Here is a 15,353-nt window from a genome sequence, read left to right on the forward strand (position 1 = left end):
GGCCAGCTTCTGGGAAGAAGTGTAGCCACTTTATATTGAACTCCAAAGATAACTTGGAATTCTTTCATCTGACTGTCTGAATCTTCTGGCAGCCACTGTGCATTGTTTAATGTGGGACACCAGCTTCAAAGGGAAGTCTTTCCATTTCTGCCCAGCAGAAGTCAGAACAGTGTTGCACACACAAACTTTTGGTACCTAGAGACAGGCAGGCTTGAATCACAAGGAAAACGGAATAAGGCAAACACGTTGCTCCGACAAGACAGCGTAAGAGAAGCGAGAAAGAAGCAAGCAGACAAGTGTGACAAAACACAAATGATCAGGCAGACAGGAAGAGGTAGGAAGACAAACGAGCTGACAGGAGCACAAACAGGACTAAGGATAAGTCAGAGAGACAAGCATGCACAGATATAAATGATTCTGAAGACAGATGGATAGAAAGAGGCCAACAGGTCATTATGCAGGTCAGACAGAGGCAGGTAAGTGGACAGATAGTTATGAGTGCTGTTTTTAGTCTCCACGGGACTCTGGCTCAGCAGGTCTTTGGAGATAGCCATGTGTGTGTCCTCGTATACACACCACAGGAGGCAAGTTTCTCATTTTGGCTGCTTTGAGGAGGTAAATGAGAGAGGGAAATCTTAAACCACTTTCAACCATACCAGCTAGCTAGAATCTCAAGAGTTCAATGACAGCATTGAAGCAAATCTGCTAATAATATAGATTAAGAAACTGGTCATTCAGTGTTTGTTGTTGCCAATATTTTAACTATTTCCTCCCCTTACAAAGACTAAGGATGACGATTGAAATCTGGCTATGTAAAATACTAGTTCTGTTTAGCCAAAACTTGGTAGTCAAAAACATTTTAGCTTACTGATACTGCTTTCAAGTCTCACAGGCTCTGTAATATAATGTCATTTTTCTAATCACTGGAGAAAAAACAGAGGCCTAAATCCGTTCTTGCAGGGGGAAGATAAGCTAAATTGTGAATCAGCACTGTACCATCAAATTAAACCAAAATGTGGTGCCTTCACATGTCGGTTTGGAAAAAAAAGACTCTGTGCTGGGAGTAGCATGCAATAGTGCTGTATGATGTTGGTAAAAAATGTGTGATTGCTTTTATAATAGGCAATATTGTGATTTGTGATTTTGACTGGGATATAATACATAAATAGTAGTGCCTATGTACATTGTAATCAAAGAAAACACAGAAGTTTTGAGGTATGTTTTCCTCAATTCAAAACGTACAAACATTAAGTAACACGAAAGATTAAAAACTTGAAGTTTTTACAATACTGCTTTCAAATTAACTTACATAAATAACTTTTTGTTTAATTGTGCAATTGCAAACTTAAAGGCCATTCAGCAAGCAGTTTTGTAAACCTTTTAACTGTTGCTTTAATACAAAACAACTGCAGCCTTTTTTCACTGTTATGTAATTGCACAGCCTAAAATCATGATTGCAACTATGCCTTGATTCATTGTGCAGCAATAGTATGCCATCATAACACTGGCTTCAGGTACTACATGACAATTTTATCAACCAGTAAGAGGAGTGAAGAAGACAGATGGTTTATATTATATGTTCACGGTCAAGTCTGTATAAATTGCAATCAGACATATGATTTGCTTATCAAAATCATGAGGAGACGGGATTTCTTACAATGGATAGAACCAGTGCAACGTCACTTTCTGCTCTCCCTTTTGGCCGCGCCCCCATTTGGAACTCAAGTTCCATGCTTGACTGGCAGTAGGTTGGGATACAGCAGTAGCAAAGCCATTAAACACTGTTGCATTTTGAGCATCAAATAATTATTAATTCATGATTTACTACATGGTTTTTTATCCTTAATTGACAAGGGAGAGTTAAAGAAGAGCTCTGTGTCTGTGGGCTGAAACTCAAGAGGATTACAGTCAAACGTCGGTCTGTTACTGTGATTCTATTTACTTAAGCTCACAAGCGCTCTGTAACAGGATCCATAGTTTACATGCCTATAAACAGATTTTTTCACACATTCACCAGAGTATTAATGACGTTGTAAAAGCTGAGAATCAACTAATTTAACAGGGTTAAATACATGCATACATAAGACCATATGATGAGACTGTTTGACTGAGAGAGTTTAAACAAACGTTTATATACACCTAAAATGTTTCATTTTATAATTTCAAGATGCCAATCATTACTCTGAAATGTATCAGGACAGGATTCCTTTACAATGTCTTTATGTTTTCTGTGTGATATTTCCTTGGAATACAGAAATATGAAGCCCATAGTGATATTTGAAATTGTTACGTATTCTTCCTTTCTCAACTTTAACTCAAGTTCCACCCAGCAGAAAACGCCTGTTAAAATGTATTGTCATTTTGTCTTTCCATGACTCAGATGGATAAGCAGTCATCATCAATAAAATTAACATTCCCCATCCCTGGTAAAGACTAACAGTGAACGTGCACAGCCAGATGTTTTAATAGTAACCTGCGCCAGGCCTTTGATCACTTTCCTAAGAATTTTCTTTTAACATAATGAAGAAAAAAATGAAAAATTATTACATAATTTCAAATCACTACCTGTCACACCCACAATAACGTGATAATAATTATGAACTAAACACAAGTTATACAAGAGAATCAGTCAATCATCACCCACTCTGCTACTTCATTTACTGCTGCAACCACTTAAGTGTCACTCAAATGATCACTACACACACTCACAAATACACAAACATCCTTTATGAGAGGACCCTCCAAGATCAAAGTATGAGATTAAAAGATAAAAACATGGCAGATAAAAATGTTCAGATAACAACCATTATGACAAAACACGTAATGTATGAATAAATATAATAATTTTATATATATGGAAATAATAAATTAAATAAAAAATTAAATGAATACAGACATCTCATCACAAGAATTCTACATATTGTGTTTAAGATCTTAAAATTAAAAAATAATGACGTTAATAGACTGTCAACTCCTTTAAGGGTTAAGCAACAGTAAAAGACTAATGGGGCAACATGAGAGTAAAACAGGAAGAACATTTTACAACATGCTGTTCTCTGTAGGTGCAAAAACAAGCAGCTAGGCCATACAACCATTTCATAGAGTTCCCTGTGAAAGCCACAAACACTGTTTTTTTCCCCATTTTTTGCTCCAGAGCTTTCACTTATTGATTTCTGTCAGAATGTGGAGAAAATGTCAACAAATAAAACCAAAAGTGCTTCCAAAATAAATTGCCTTCAGTCACATTTACTGGTACATAAGAGGTGGATTATGATGTGTGTTTTGTGCTATTAAATTGTCAAAAGTTCCTGCCCTACAGTGAAAAAATAAATCACAGCCCACCAACATGTCACACTGTCGCTAAATAACATCCTCCTGATTCGAATCAGCACACACAGAACCACTCTCCTCAAGAAACCAATTATTTATTTACCACACTGCGTCTTCTCACTACGATATAAGCATCTAGTGCAAAATGTGGGCCATGGCTACAATGGCCTAATGACTTAATTGGTTACTGGTGGAGTGTTAATGAGACTGCATTCAACATCGGATGGGTACTTCAAGTACTTGGCAGCAGGGATTCTGGTACTGGGGAATTCATTAGAGTTCCATAGCAAAGGAATAGGTCGAATGTCTGAGACCTACATCCCTGCTTCCACTTCAATCAATGGCCTGCATTCACATGTGTGGACGAACACCCAGTACTGCAGGGGTTCGGGTACAAAAGAGGGCACCAGCTAGGACATGGTGTGCGTATAGTGCATTGCGGCACAAAGAGACACAAACAAACACAGGCCGACTTACAAAGCACGCTTAACAAACGAGGAGCTGGCACATTAGTATGGTATGTACAAATATTTAAACAAGAGATGGAAAAGGGAAAGAAAGAGTTAGTAAAGTAGGGAAAAAAGCCTTAATTAGAACCACCAACACTGACTACGTGAATGAAAATTCACTCCTGGTTAAAACAAAAGCACCATTATGCAATATGCTTTTCTTTCATAAATGAATTTACAACTGTATTTTAGAGCTTTTCTTTTTACAGGACTCTTTGTGTCTAAGTCTTGATGAAGAAACTTTTAAAATGACTCACTCAGTGTTGTGTTAAATAAGACATTTATCATCTATAAACTTTTCTCGGCTGCCTTGCCCAGTTTTGCTCCAATGAGACTAAATAAAAAACGAAAATCCTCAGTAAGAGGCAGATATGTCTGCACGTGTTCTACACACTCCTCTCTGTGTGTTCGTTGGCCGTTGTACAAACTTGGAATGCTTTAGTGCTTCTGCAATAAATTCCTGTCCAGGTTTCTGTCCAGTGACTATCAATACAGGGGCACTGTGATCCTCTGTTATTGTTGTCTGAGTAAAACCCGGGATTCCATTCATGCCATTTATCTTAACAGAAAAACAGAGTTATCCTTTTTTTTTACCAAAGTATCCAAATTTATCTTCACTTCATGCCAGAAATGTAACACAAAATACAGAAAAAGGCAGCTGGAGAAAAAGACAAAAAGAGGGAAATACACTCCAGGAAGGTGAAAAAAGTGAGAGTGGGAGAGCTGCGCATGGGGGGAGGAAAGGGCAACACCAACATCTTGTCACCACCTGGGACCCAGCTAGCTGCCCGGGGATGTTGCCTTTACATAAGAACAGTGGACAGAGCTGCAGCCCAGAAAAGAAAAAGAATAAATGACATAGACTAACACACTGTTCTCAGCGCACCAGGGGGCTAACCATCTACAGCAGGGATAGCAAGTCTTCTCTGATCTTTACACGCATGGCCACACAGACAGACCTACACTGTAATGAAAAGCTAGCTGTACATCCATACAGATGGAGGTTTGCTGAGAGGAGGCACACAAGCAGACATATAAAAAAAGAGAACAAGCTATCATAGAGCTAATGGGAAAAATAATACACTTAAAATCAGCAGAAATGAACAGTTATAGATATCTGGTCCAAGTCTGGGCAAAACTGAAGCTTAAAACACAACTCACCTCACAAAACATGAATCCTTACATTCAAAGGTTCAAGTCCATTTGCCAAGTTAGTGCAGTACGGTTGTACTGAGGTGAAAGCTGCCAATCAAACCCTGATGTGGAAAAAATCACTTTTCTTTTTTAAGTCTATGTTAGGGCTGATTTTATCAACATCTCTGAACTCGATCACTTCTAAATAATATAATTATATATGAATGCCGCAAATGATTTATTAGGGGGACTTCTATTTCAGAAAATTACTGGAAAACACAAAGTTTACTTTGGCCCTCCTAAATATAGCTTTTAGATGTTTGATCTTTAATTCTGACACATATTTATCTTTGCACTTCTTTTACCCTCAACTGATGTATCTACAACTTATAATGTTCTGGTTGGTCTGGTTATTATTTGAGGTGGAGGTTGTTTTGATTGTATTTGTCATATTTTGCGGATCTTGTGAGTTTTCCCCATCCTTCTTTAGGGCATGTGCACTTTTTTCACTTAAAAGGAAAAAAAGCAAATGCATTTTTTCTTATTTTATCAAATAAACTTAATTCTGTTTCAAATAAACTTAATTCATTTCAAATACAAATGGAATCCAAAATCCTGCTATGGACATGGTATTGTTAAAATAAACATGTCTTTCCAAAGAAGAATCTTTAAAATTAAAGCATCACTGGGCAGGACAAATACTGTTCTCTCCATTTATTTGCTCAAAATCTTGCACAGCCCTGTTTCTTGGCCTCAAAGGAATATTTTGACAACTATTATTATTGGGTTATGATTTTAATTTAGCAAGCGCCTGGGAAGTGCTCAAGTCCACACTTACCAGCTGATAAATCTCTCTTTTAAACCATAAAGGAACTTCTAAAGACAGTCTGTTATTGATATTTAATGCAAATATAGAGAATATACATTCTGGTAGTCAAAGACTCATAATCTCTAATCCCAGATCAACAATCTCCTTTAGTTAAACTCGTCACTGGAAAATGCCACAGACACTGCAACTCATAGTTTCCTCATCTCAGACCATACTCTAATTTCAATAACTCTTTGTCCCACTAGTTAGAGAAAACCAAAATCTAAAACTGGGAGTATCAAAAACTCCAACTGATAATGAATTGTTAAAAGATGACACACTATTTTGTTTGTTTTAAGTGTATTCTATTCTGTCACTTCCTAATACTTTAAATGCCCGCACATCTCAGGGTTCCTGTGTTGTCTGGATTCATCCAGATTATTCTGGGGTTTTTTTATTTGGTCTTTATTCTTATTCTGGATTTTATTTATCTGGGTTTTCATGATGTCCTATTAAGTTGATATGTTCTCAGGTTTTATAATGTTCTGCTAGGTTGTTATGATGTTGGAGTTACAATGCTGAATGAGTTCTTCATTGGTTCTCCTGCTGTTCGGGTTTTATATTTTTTATTGTGTTTATGCTCGTGTTATGATGCTTTGTCTTGGCTGTAATTCTGCTAACTGTCAAAGCACTCTGAACCTCTGTTTTTAAATGTGCTATTCAAATAAAGTTATTATTTTTATTGACACTATCAATTATTAACCCTTTACCTACTGAGTCTAAAAATGGCGATTTGGACATATTTTGTTATTATGGCTGTACAATAGTCAGGAAATGCCCTAAGTCTGAGAGCTTTGGTCCCTTTCCCCAGGAGTACTTGAACTTGACTTTTCAACATCTGGTTAATGATTATTGCACATTATATGGAATTGTCAGCAGTTTAAAGAAGAAAAACACAAAATGGATTTGTTTTTCATGGCTTTTATGAGAAGAAATTTTGTTATTGCTCATTTTTGATTTGACATTTGAAATGTTAACCTATACATGTTTAGAACAATCACCAGTCATTTTTTGAGTCTAGGACTCCAGGTGTGCAAAACATAGTGCAAAAGATAACTACATACACAGGCGACAATTAGTGCAAGTAAAGGTGGAAAAATTTATTCTCAACATTCTCAAGTAACATATTGTTATTGCACATGACAGACACGCACAAATGCCACCATCTAACGCTATTTTTTGAAAACAAAACACCACTCTCGCTCGCTCTCCTTTTACTCTCTTCCTTCACTCTCCCTTCTCACTCATCTTCTGCCAAAGCTGCCGTTTTTGTGGCGCTGTTCAACTTTACCGTAATATATATACCACACTTCATATATTGCCGGAGATCACCGATTCTCAGCTCTCTGTAAGCATTGGAAGTTTTTTGATTGAGCAAACTTTTGAGGAGTTACAGTGTTGAGGATCTGTGTAGCGGTCTTGAGATATTTCTGGTGTTCTACTATGGTGTTTTGCTATGAATGCCCATGTCATATGGTTGCAAGTACTGTAATAAACCATATATGTGCGCATGCCAACAATTCTCAGCTTTTCAACACCGTTTGAATTTTTCTGATCGGACAAACTTTGACAGAGTTACGGTAATAATACTCCGGACATATAAAACACAGCGCCGGCTCAGTATGTAAAGGGTTAACATAGTATTAACGGTAACATTTTCAAACATGTTGTATCAAAAAGTATCAGAGTACTAATAATTTGACAGCCTTGGTAGAAAACATTTTTGAAAAAAAAAAAAGAAGGATTGTTCTTTTTATTCAGAATCATTTTTAACCTTTTAATGCCTTTATTAGAGAGAAGGACAAGTGGGGATTGACATGGAGGAAAGGAGCCACAGATCTGAAACAAACTTAGGCTGCCCATGTCCCTGGAGTGTGACCTAACTGCTCAGCCATCTGCACCCTGAGATTTGTCATTTTTAACAGTATCATGAACACATGAAGTTTTCTTCTCCAGAAACCTATAAAAATCGTTCACTTACACAATCCCAAACTGATCAGCTGGTATGACCTACAGGCCAGCTGTGGTTAGCATCACAAGTTTAAACCACGAGAGAGGAACTTATGACACAGAGCCATCAGTGCCCCCTGAGAGGCACTTTCCAAAAAAGATTAAGCTTGACAAGAATACTTGCCATGGATGATAAAAACTATTATTTTTTTATAGCAAGAACCAAAACATATCAAATTTATGTGTTTCAGATCAAGAAAATTAATAAATACTCAGGCAAGAAAAGACAAAGATTTATGAGTCATAATTTTAACAGGTGCAATTATTTAGGACTTTTATTGACTACAACTGGACTGAAATGTTTTAGATTTTTTCGTAAAAACAATAAATCTAGACTGGTGGTTCACAACTGGTAAAACTGGGAAACCAAGGTGGGTTGTGGAGCCAACTGCAGTGGGTCACAAATGTATGCCTTTAAAAAAAAGTGTTAAGTGTTTCCTGGCTTATATCGAGGCAGAGGTGATGTCATTGTGATCAGGTGCACTTTGAACTTTCTAGGAGAAAAACCTTTACATTTTTAAGTTAATGACATATATCTAGTGCACATCGTGAGAAAAATTAAGAATCTAAAGCTATGAAAATGTTTTTTCTCTTTAAACAGTTGGTGCTCTTAGGGTACTTGAACCTGAGATGCATTTATTCCAATTCGATTGGCCAATTCTACTTTTCAACTGTTTCCTGGTCTGACCTCCTGATACAGATTTTGGATGACACCAATTTTTATCCTTAAAAACTTTTAAGAATATCAAAAATCTTTTGCCCTGTATTTAATGAATGTTCAATATTATGTCTACCGTAATACACTGACAACTTTTTATTTTAAATAAACAAATATATAAAGAATATATTACAATTAGAATTGTAATAAATCAGAAAAACTGGTCTTGTATGATTTTAACTAAACTTTCACTGGATTATTGTGTGTGTCACACCCTTTATTTCATGTTACCTTTATATCATAATTTATGTAGGAATTGTTTTTATGTTTTTATATTAAAAAATCTATTTATTATCTATTTAATTAAATAATCTATTTAAAAAAGGTTAATCTATTCACTGTAACTAAAATGCTATGCAAGAAAGCTCACTTTGGTAAAATGCCTCACCTCATCATTAATGTACATTGCACTAATTAACTTTCTTAAATGATCCTATCTCCCTCATGTAAATCTGCCCACATGCTTGCATGTTTTATACTCTGAACTGAATTTGAAAAATGATACTGAATTTGAATAGCATGATTTGAATTTGAATTTAATGTTGTGAAACTGAATTAAACATTCTGAAACTGAATTTATTTGCTTCAAAACTGAATTCATTTGCTTTGAAATTGAATTTGTTTGCTTTAAAATTGTATTTTATTCACTTGAGCATTCAACTCAATATATTCCTTAAATAAAAAAAAATCTATTTTAGTTCATTCAATTCAAATTCAGTTATACAATTCAATTTCACTGCAGCATTGCACACTGTTTACATCATCCACTTTCATGAGGAAGAGTAAACAAGCACAGATAGTTCTCAACTGAGCGGGACTGCAGAAATTACAAGAAGAAGAAGAGCTGAATGGAGCTGGCATCTTTTCCGTGATGTCTCAAGACCAGGGATGCAATAATCAGGTTTGTATTAAACTTAGAATTATTCATATTTATTATCGTTTACATGAAGAAAAACACAATGTAAGTCCTAACATTACTGTAGCTATTAGAGCTAGCTACTAATATGGTTCAGTGTAGCTTCAGTCAATATGACAGGGATAGCTGGTTTACAGTATTTTCCTCCAGTGCATGTAATGCCCAGCTAGATTGAAGTAGAAGCCAGCTTGGGGGGGTGGTGGATATTGTTCCTCTAAAACAGCCAAGTTACCTTAACGCCTAACCTGTATTATTATTTTCATTTAATTTTGGGAAGTTTGAGTATCTAGTGACCCACTAAATGTGAAATAATCCAACCCAGTCCTGTCTTTGTGGTCCACTGTTGTGTGAAAACACAGAAATCTGATGATCTGTACAGGATGCACACTCACTACAGTGTTTCCCCCAGCTTTGAAGAAAGAATCATGGTATAAATTATATATATATATATATATATATATATATATATATATATATATAAATGGCTGGGTTTGGTTTCCTCTCACAACTGCCTGTCTATAATAATCCTGTAATATATATATATATATACATATATACACATATATAAAAGCACCACCTCCTGACCAATCAGTTCTCTTGGAAAATGGCCTGCCCATTCTTAGAAGATCCTGGTTGGTGCATGGAAGAAGAGAAGAGCGCTTGGGAGAGAAAGAATATTTAGCGATAGATGCAATCCTTTCGATTTACCCGATGACATACGAAAGGTATAGATCAGTGATATTCAACATGTGGTTCTGGAGCCACATGTGGCTCTTTTGTGATGATTTGTGGCTCTCTTATGTCTTAATTTCAAGTATTATTTCTCCCGAAAACTAAAAAAAAGGGAAACTTTGACTTCACAAATTATCCATTGCAAGTCACATTAATCTGCTTATCACAATTACAGTTTGCTTTAATTGTCAACCAATTTCCCCCCTTTTTTGCCACTTGTAATCTATTTTCACTGCTTTAAGCCCACTTTGCACTGTAAACCCGGATTTTGTTTCTACTTAAACTTTTTAGTAATCATGACTTATTCTTCCGTGTTTTTACAAAAAACTTTGACATTACTAAATCAGATTAGTTGTTTGTACTATTCAGCTGAAAGATGCAATGCAATGATCATGTTAAGCTGAGATAACTTAATATGTTTAGTTCTTACAGGGGAGGGGCTATTTCAAAATTTTCAAAAAACCATGGGTGAGACTGTCAGTGCATCTGTTGGCACCAGCAGCCAACACTTCCATCATGACTTCCACATGTGGCGAAGCTAATACTTTGTCTCACTGGGTCTCCTCCCCACTAGGGAGGGAGTAATTGGCTGATCCGGATCACTGTCTGGATCCAGCAGTGTTGTTAAAGGACTCTTCACTGTTGAGTGAAAGGGTTAACGGTGGAAGTCTGTGTTATCTGAGTGCTTCACTAGTTTCATATTGTGGTAAGCAGGGATAAGGAATGGCAGACAAATTGAATGACATTGACAAGCTCTTACACAGGAAGCATGATCAGCTATTATTTATTCTCAACCACAGATACAGTCATACAGACAGGGTGGTCTGCAACATTGACCCCCTCACTCCTGGTGTCACACTTCAAAAAACACTTCTCACTTAAAACATCAACTAATGGACTAAACATACATAATAACAACTTTGCAATGAACATGAACACTATAAAGATTACGCATGGCTATGGCTCTGATTTATATTTTGGCTTTTGTGTTGTTTATCTTATTTAATCACTCAAAGGGAAAAACATTTAGTAGAATAATTTGATGAAATCATAAGTTGTACAAAGGACTTTAAGTGAAATTGACTCAGAATTAAATCGACTTAACTGAAAATGCCTAGTTCTATTATTTTGCAAAATTATTACCTTCACTTAATATTTTAAGTTGTGTCAAATAGGCATGAACTCTTTTTTAATTAAAGATATTCAGTAGAATCATCTTCAATAATAATTGGAACTACTTAAGATGTGGAGTTAAATGAACATAAGTTTTTATCTTTCATTACTTAGTTTTTTAAGGTAACCGGTTTCCTAGTATTTTTCAAGTAAACTCAACTCATTCGGGTTTACAGTGTGTTGTCTCTATGCCTGTGTGATCTTTTGTCAACACTCCTACGTTTTTAAAGGTTGTAGCAGTTCTGTTGCAATCTGCATGTGGACGAGGTTTATTTACAAGGAGAAATAACGATCATAAACATTGCCAATAGCATCAGGCACTATGAGAAACATGCACGCGAGGAATAAAAAGACATAAGGGGTTGTCCACCAGTGTTTCTGCGGACAGGGAAATAGGCTCTTTATAATCTAGCTACTTTTAAAGCTAAACTCTCAGTACAGAATAAACTCTTTAAAAAAATGAGTTCATCTCAAGAATTTAGTGTAACCTGACAACAACAAAGGCAGTACTTTAAGTGTGGTCTTACCTTTGTAATCAGAGTGCGGTACTCTTCTACCTGATGGTCATTGTTATGGCAGCCAGCCAGGAGCTGCCACACCTCCCCACGCAGAGCCTCAGGGATGCCACTTCGCACCAATGCAGGCAGCTGCCGTGGACGCACTGATAAGTTTGTATGCCTGTGAGAAGAGAGAAGACACAGAACCATCATAGACATATGAATTTAAACATTACTTAGTTATCTACTAAAGTGGGCCACTGGCTTTAATGTGAAGTTGTACTTGTTGAAAAAAATCTTAAAAGTATGCTGCACTGAAAAATCCTGCATCTGCCCTCCTTCTGATTCCTAAATCTCTCCAAAACATGCTTTCATTGGCTCTACATCATGTCCAAAAAGGGCCTTTATGATCTGTGCAGACACTCTATGTGGCCAAACCCATGTCAGTGACAATGAATTATCTCTTAATACTACAGGTAGAATGATTTGCATGCATAGCAGTCTTTCTAATATTTCCATTTCCACTTCAAACATGGGATCCAATCAATCAAATGCTTAAATGTGCTATTTTTGAACAAAGAAAGTGTGATTTATACTTTATATTCTTTTTCAGCTTTATCACGGCAGTTTTTCCCCTGATATCTGAACGTCAGCATTGCTTTATTTAACGCTGCACTATTTTTAGAAGGATGGAAAAACACAAGACATTGCAAAACAATAAGCTGTGAGCAGACTGAAGCAGAAGAAGACAGACATTTTAATGACTTTCCTCCCTCACCTTTACATTAATGCTTCCTCCTTTCACCAGTAAGACACGGAGCCAAAAATAGAGGTACAGGGGGAAAGAAAGTAGAGATGGAAGACATAGCTGCACCATGCAAACCAACAAAGACTTGACTTTAAAGACAGAGAATGTCTGATAATTCTATCCCCTTTCTCCCCTGTTCCCCGTCTATTTTTTTAGTTTGTTTGCTTTTATTAGTTCCGGGTGTCAGGTTATGCAATACGTGGCATTTTCTGTTGAGACTAAGAAGGGAAACAGAAGTATACTGAGTTGGTGTGTCTGTGTGTGTGTGTGTGTGTGTGTGTGTGTGCATGTGATGTAAGTAATGCCAGGCCTGGTCCTCAGGGGCATTAAATTGTAAAGGGCTTTCTGTGATTTGCCACTCTCTACTCCTGGAGCACTTCAGCCCCACAATGCAACAGCATACGCTCTGGCTTGTACACACAAAAAAGCCGATCACTTGCACAAAGGCCAGCATTATGAAAGGCTAGTCTTATGATTCCTTTCTTTTAGAACTATTTTTATTAAAGAAGTGAGAAAAACACCTCCAAAGCATTCAGCGTTTTGGAGGTCAGGTCAATAATTGGTTATATCAAGGGACCAAATATTCTAAAATATAGCAAGCAATGAAGAAAAAAAGTAATTCACTAAAACCAAAAATGAAATGTTTCACAACTCATTTACATTTATGTCTATTTTGCACAAATTACTTCAAATCATAAAATACCGAATTAAAAATGTCAAAGTTATATCTGGCGTCACAGTGGTGCAGAGGTTAGCGCTGTTCTTGAACAGCAGGAAGGACTCACACAGGACATTTTGGGGGGCTTAGCATGTTCTTTTCAAATACTCTGGCCTACTCATAGGAAAACGCTTTAGCATTTTCCCTTAAGTATCTACTTCAGTCGATTTTGTCAACAAAATCCTAACATAATCGGCCTAATTACTTAATAGGTTCTTACAACGAGCTCTATCTTTTTACTATTTATTTTTACACTCTGAAACATAAGGAGGACCTGTTAGTTTAGGGGAAAAAAAGAATTTTTCAAGCATAAGAAGTTACAAATTAACAAGAGAAAAAAAAACAGAAATGTTTTACTTTAAAGGTCATTAACGTATGTAATTCAACACATAGAAGTTTTGAGATTATAATATAGAAAATAGCTGATTGCATGGAAAAAAACCTACCAGATGAAGCTGTTTTTTATTTTTTATTGCAAAAGTACTACAGTTGAGAACCTGATCAATTAAAACTTCTAACTGGGACTGATCAATAAGGAAATTCTTATGACTGTAGCCCAGAATCGTATATTGTAACCCATATTTGAATGACTTACTAGAGACATTTATGTAAACTTGGGCTATCCAACCACCCTTTTTTAGTTTAGTTTTTTGTTTTTTACCGTTACAACTTTGTAATGTCATAAATTTATGATTTCATGGACTTTTTTGTTTATAATGTCTTAATTTACAACTTCTTAAACTTTACAATTCTGGGCTGTTTTCCTGTATATATCTGACTTCATACTTTCTGTTTCTAAGTAAGAGTGTGTGCACATTCACCACAACAGAGATACAAGTGTAAGGACAGGAAGTAACAAGGGTGGAAAAAATTACCACTTAGATAACAAGTCTCCCCAGGTCTCCAGAATCTTCTCTGCACACTCCTTGGAAACATCACCTGACCCGCTGAGTAACGGCTCATCGTTATCTGGACACACAGAGAGAAAAATGATGAGGTTTTTGTCCTTTAGAATTTCATATTTATACAAGCCCAATTCAAAAAGAAGTTGGAATTTGCAAACCTTATTAACCTTATTAATTTAAATACAGCACAAAAAAAAGATATTTCATCCTCAAACTGATAAATGTTAAAACTTGTGACGATGAATATGATACCTGCAACGTGTTCTGAAGAAGTAGGCACAGGACAGGAGTATGTTTACCACTGTGTTACATCCCCTTTCCATCAAACAACTCTCTAAGCCTCTCTGGACTGAAGATTTTTTAATTGTATAAAACAGCTTTTTGGAATTAATGTCTGTAAATTTGAGCTCATTTGTATAAGACATGAACTATATAACCAAGTTAAATTAAATATAGTTACTAAAGTTAAAAAATATATCAAAATAAAAAAATAAACATAAAAATATTTAATCGTATCAACTAATGATTTGACAATCTCCATGTACCTCTGAACCCAAACAACTGTAACAGTAAGTAGAAAGCAAAATACAAGCTGCCAAACAGGGGGACCTAGCTGTACCTAAAGACCAGAAAATCAAAGCGAGATACAAAAAGTACTTCAAGTTATTAGCTCTGCCTTTAATTTTCATTGCTACCTCTCACATTCACACAAAAAACACACACCCACAAAGCACTGGGAGCTAGTTCTCTGAAACGATACAGAACAAACAGTTCTGTTTCACTTTATCTGATCTCCACATGATTTTAACTCATGTGGGTCACAAGTCTTGATCAGGTACAGCCCCACAGGGTAGAGTTTTAAATTTAGGGGACATATTACTTAAAAATTCAGGGCAGTCAATGTTAGGGGCAAAAAAATTATTTATGCAAGCATATTTGAGAGTTTAGATGTGCATTTCAGGTTAAATTGTATTTCAAACTCTATTTTACTGTAATTTTGTTGGTCAGTGAAACTTTACTGTAAATGTTGCGTAT

General features: G+C 36.1%; 1 protein-coding gene across 2 annotated transcripts in view; it reads right to left on the minus strand.

Annotated features, from left to right (window-relative positions):
* LOC121525010 (rab GTPase-activating protein 1) overlaps positions 1–15,353 on the minus strand; it is a 127,509-nt gene that overhangs the window by 69,458 nt on the left and 42,698 nt on the right. For both annotated transcript variants that reach the window (XM_041810695.1, XM_041810694.1), the window contains 2 exons: positions 14,289–14,382; positions 11,918–12,068 (listed from right to left, as the gene is read on the minus strand). In XM_041810695.1, the coding sequence (XP_041666629.1) occupies positions 11,918–12,068; positions 14,289–14,382 (245 nt within the window). The remainder of the gene's footprint in view (positions 1–11,917; positions 12,069–14,288; positions 14,383–15,353) is intronic.

The sequence above is a fragment of the Cheilinus undulatus genome, linkage group 17 (genome assembly GCF_018320785.1).
Source record: "Cheilinus undulatus linkage group 17, ASM1832078v1, whole genome shotgun sequence".
Taxonomy (NCBI): Eukaryota; Metazoa; Chordata; class Actinopteri; order Labriformes; family Labridae; genus Cheilinus; species Cheilinus undulatus.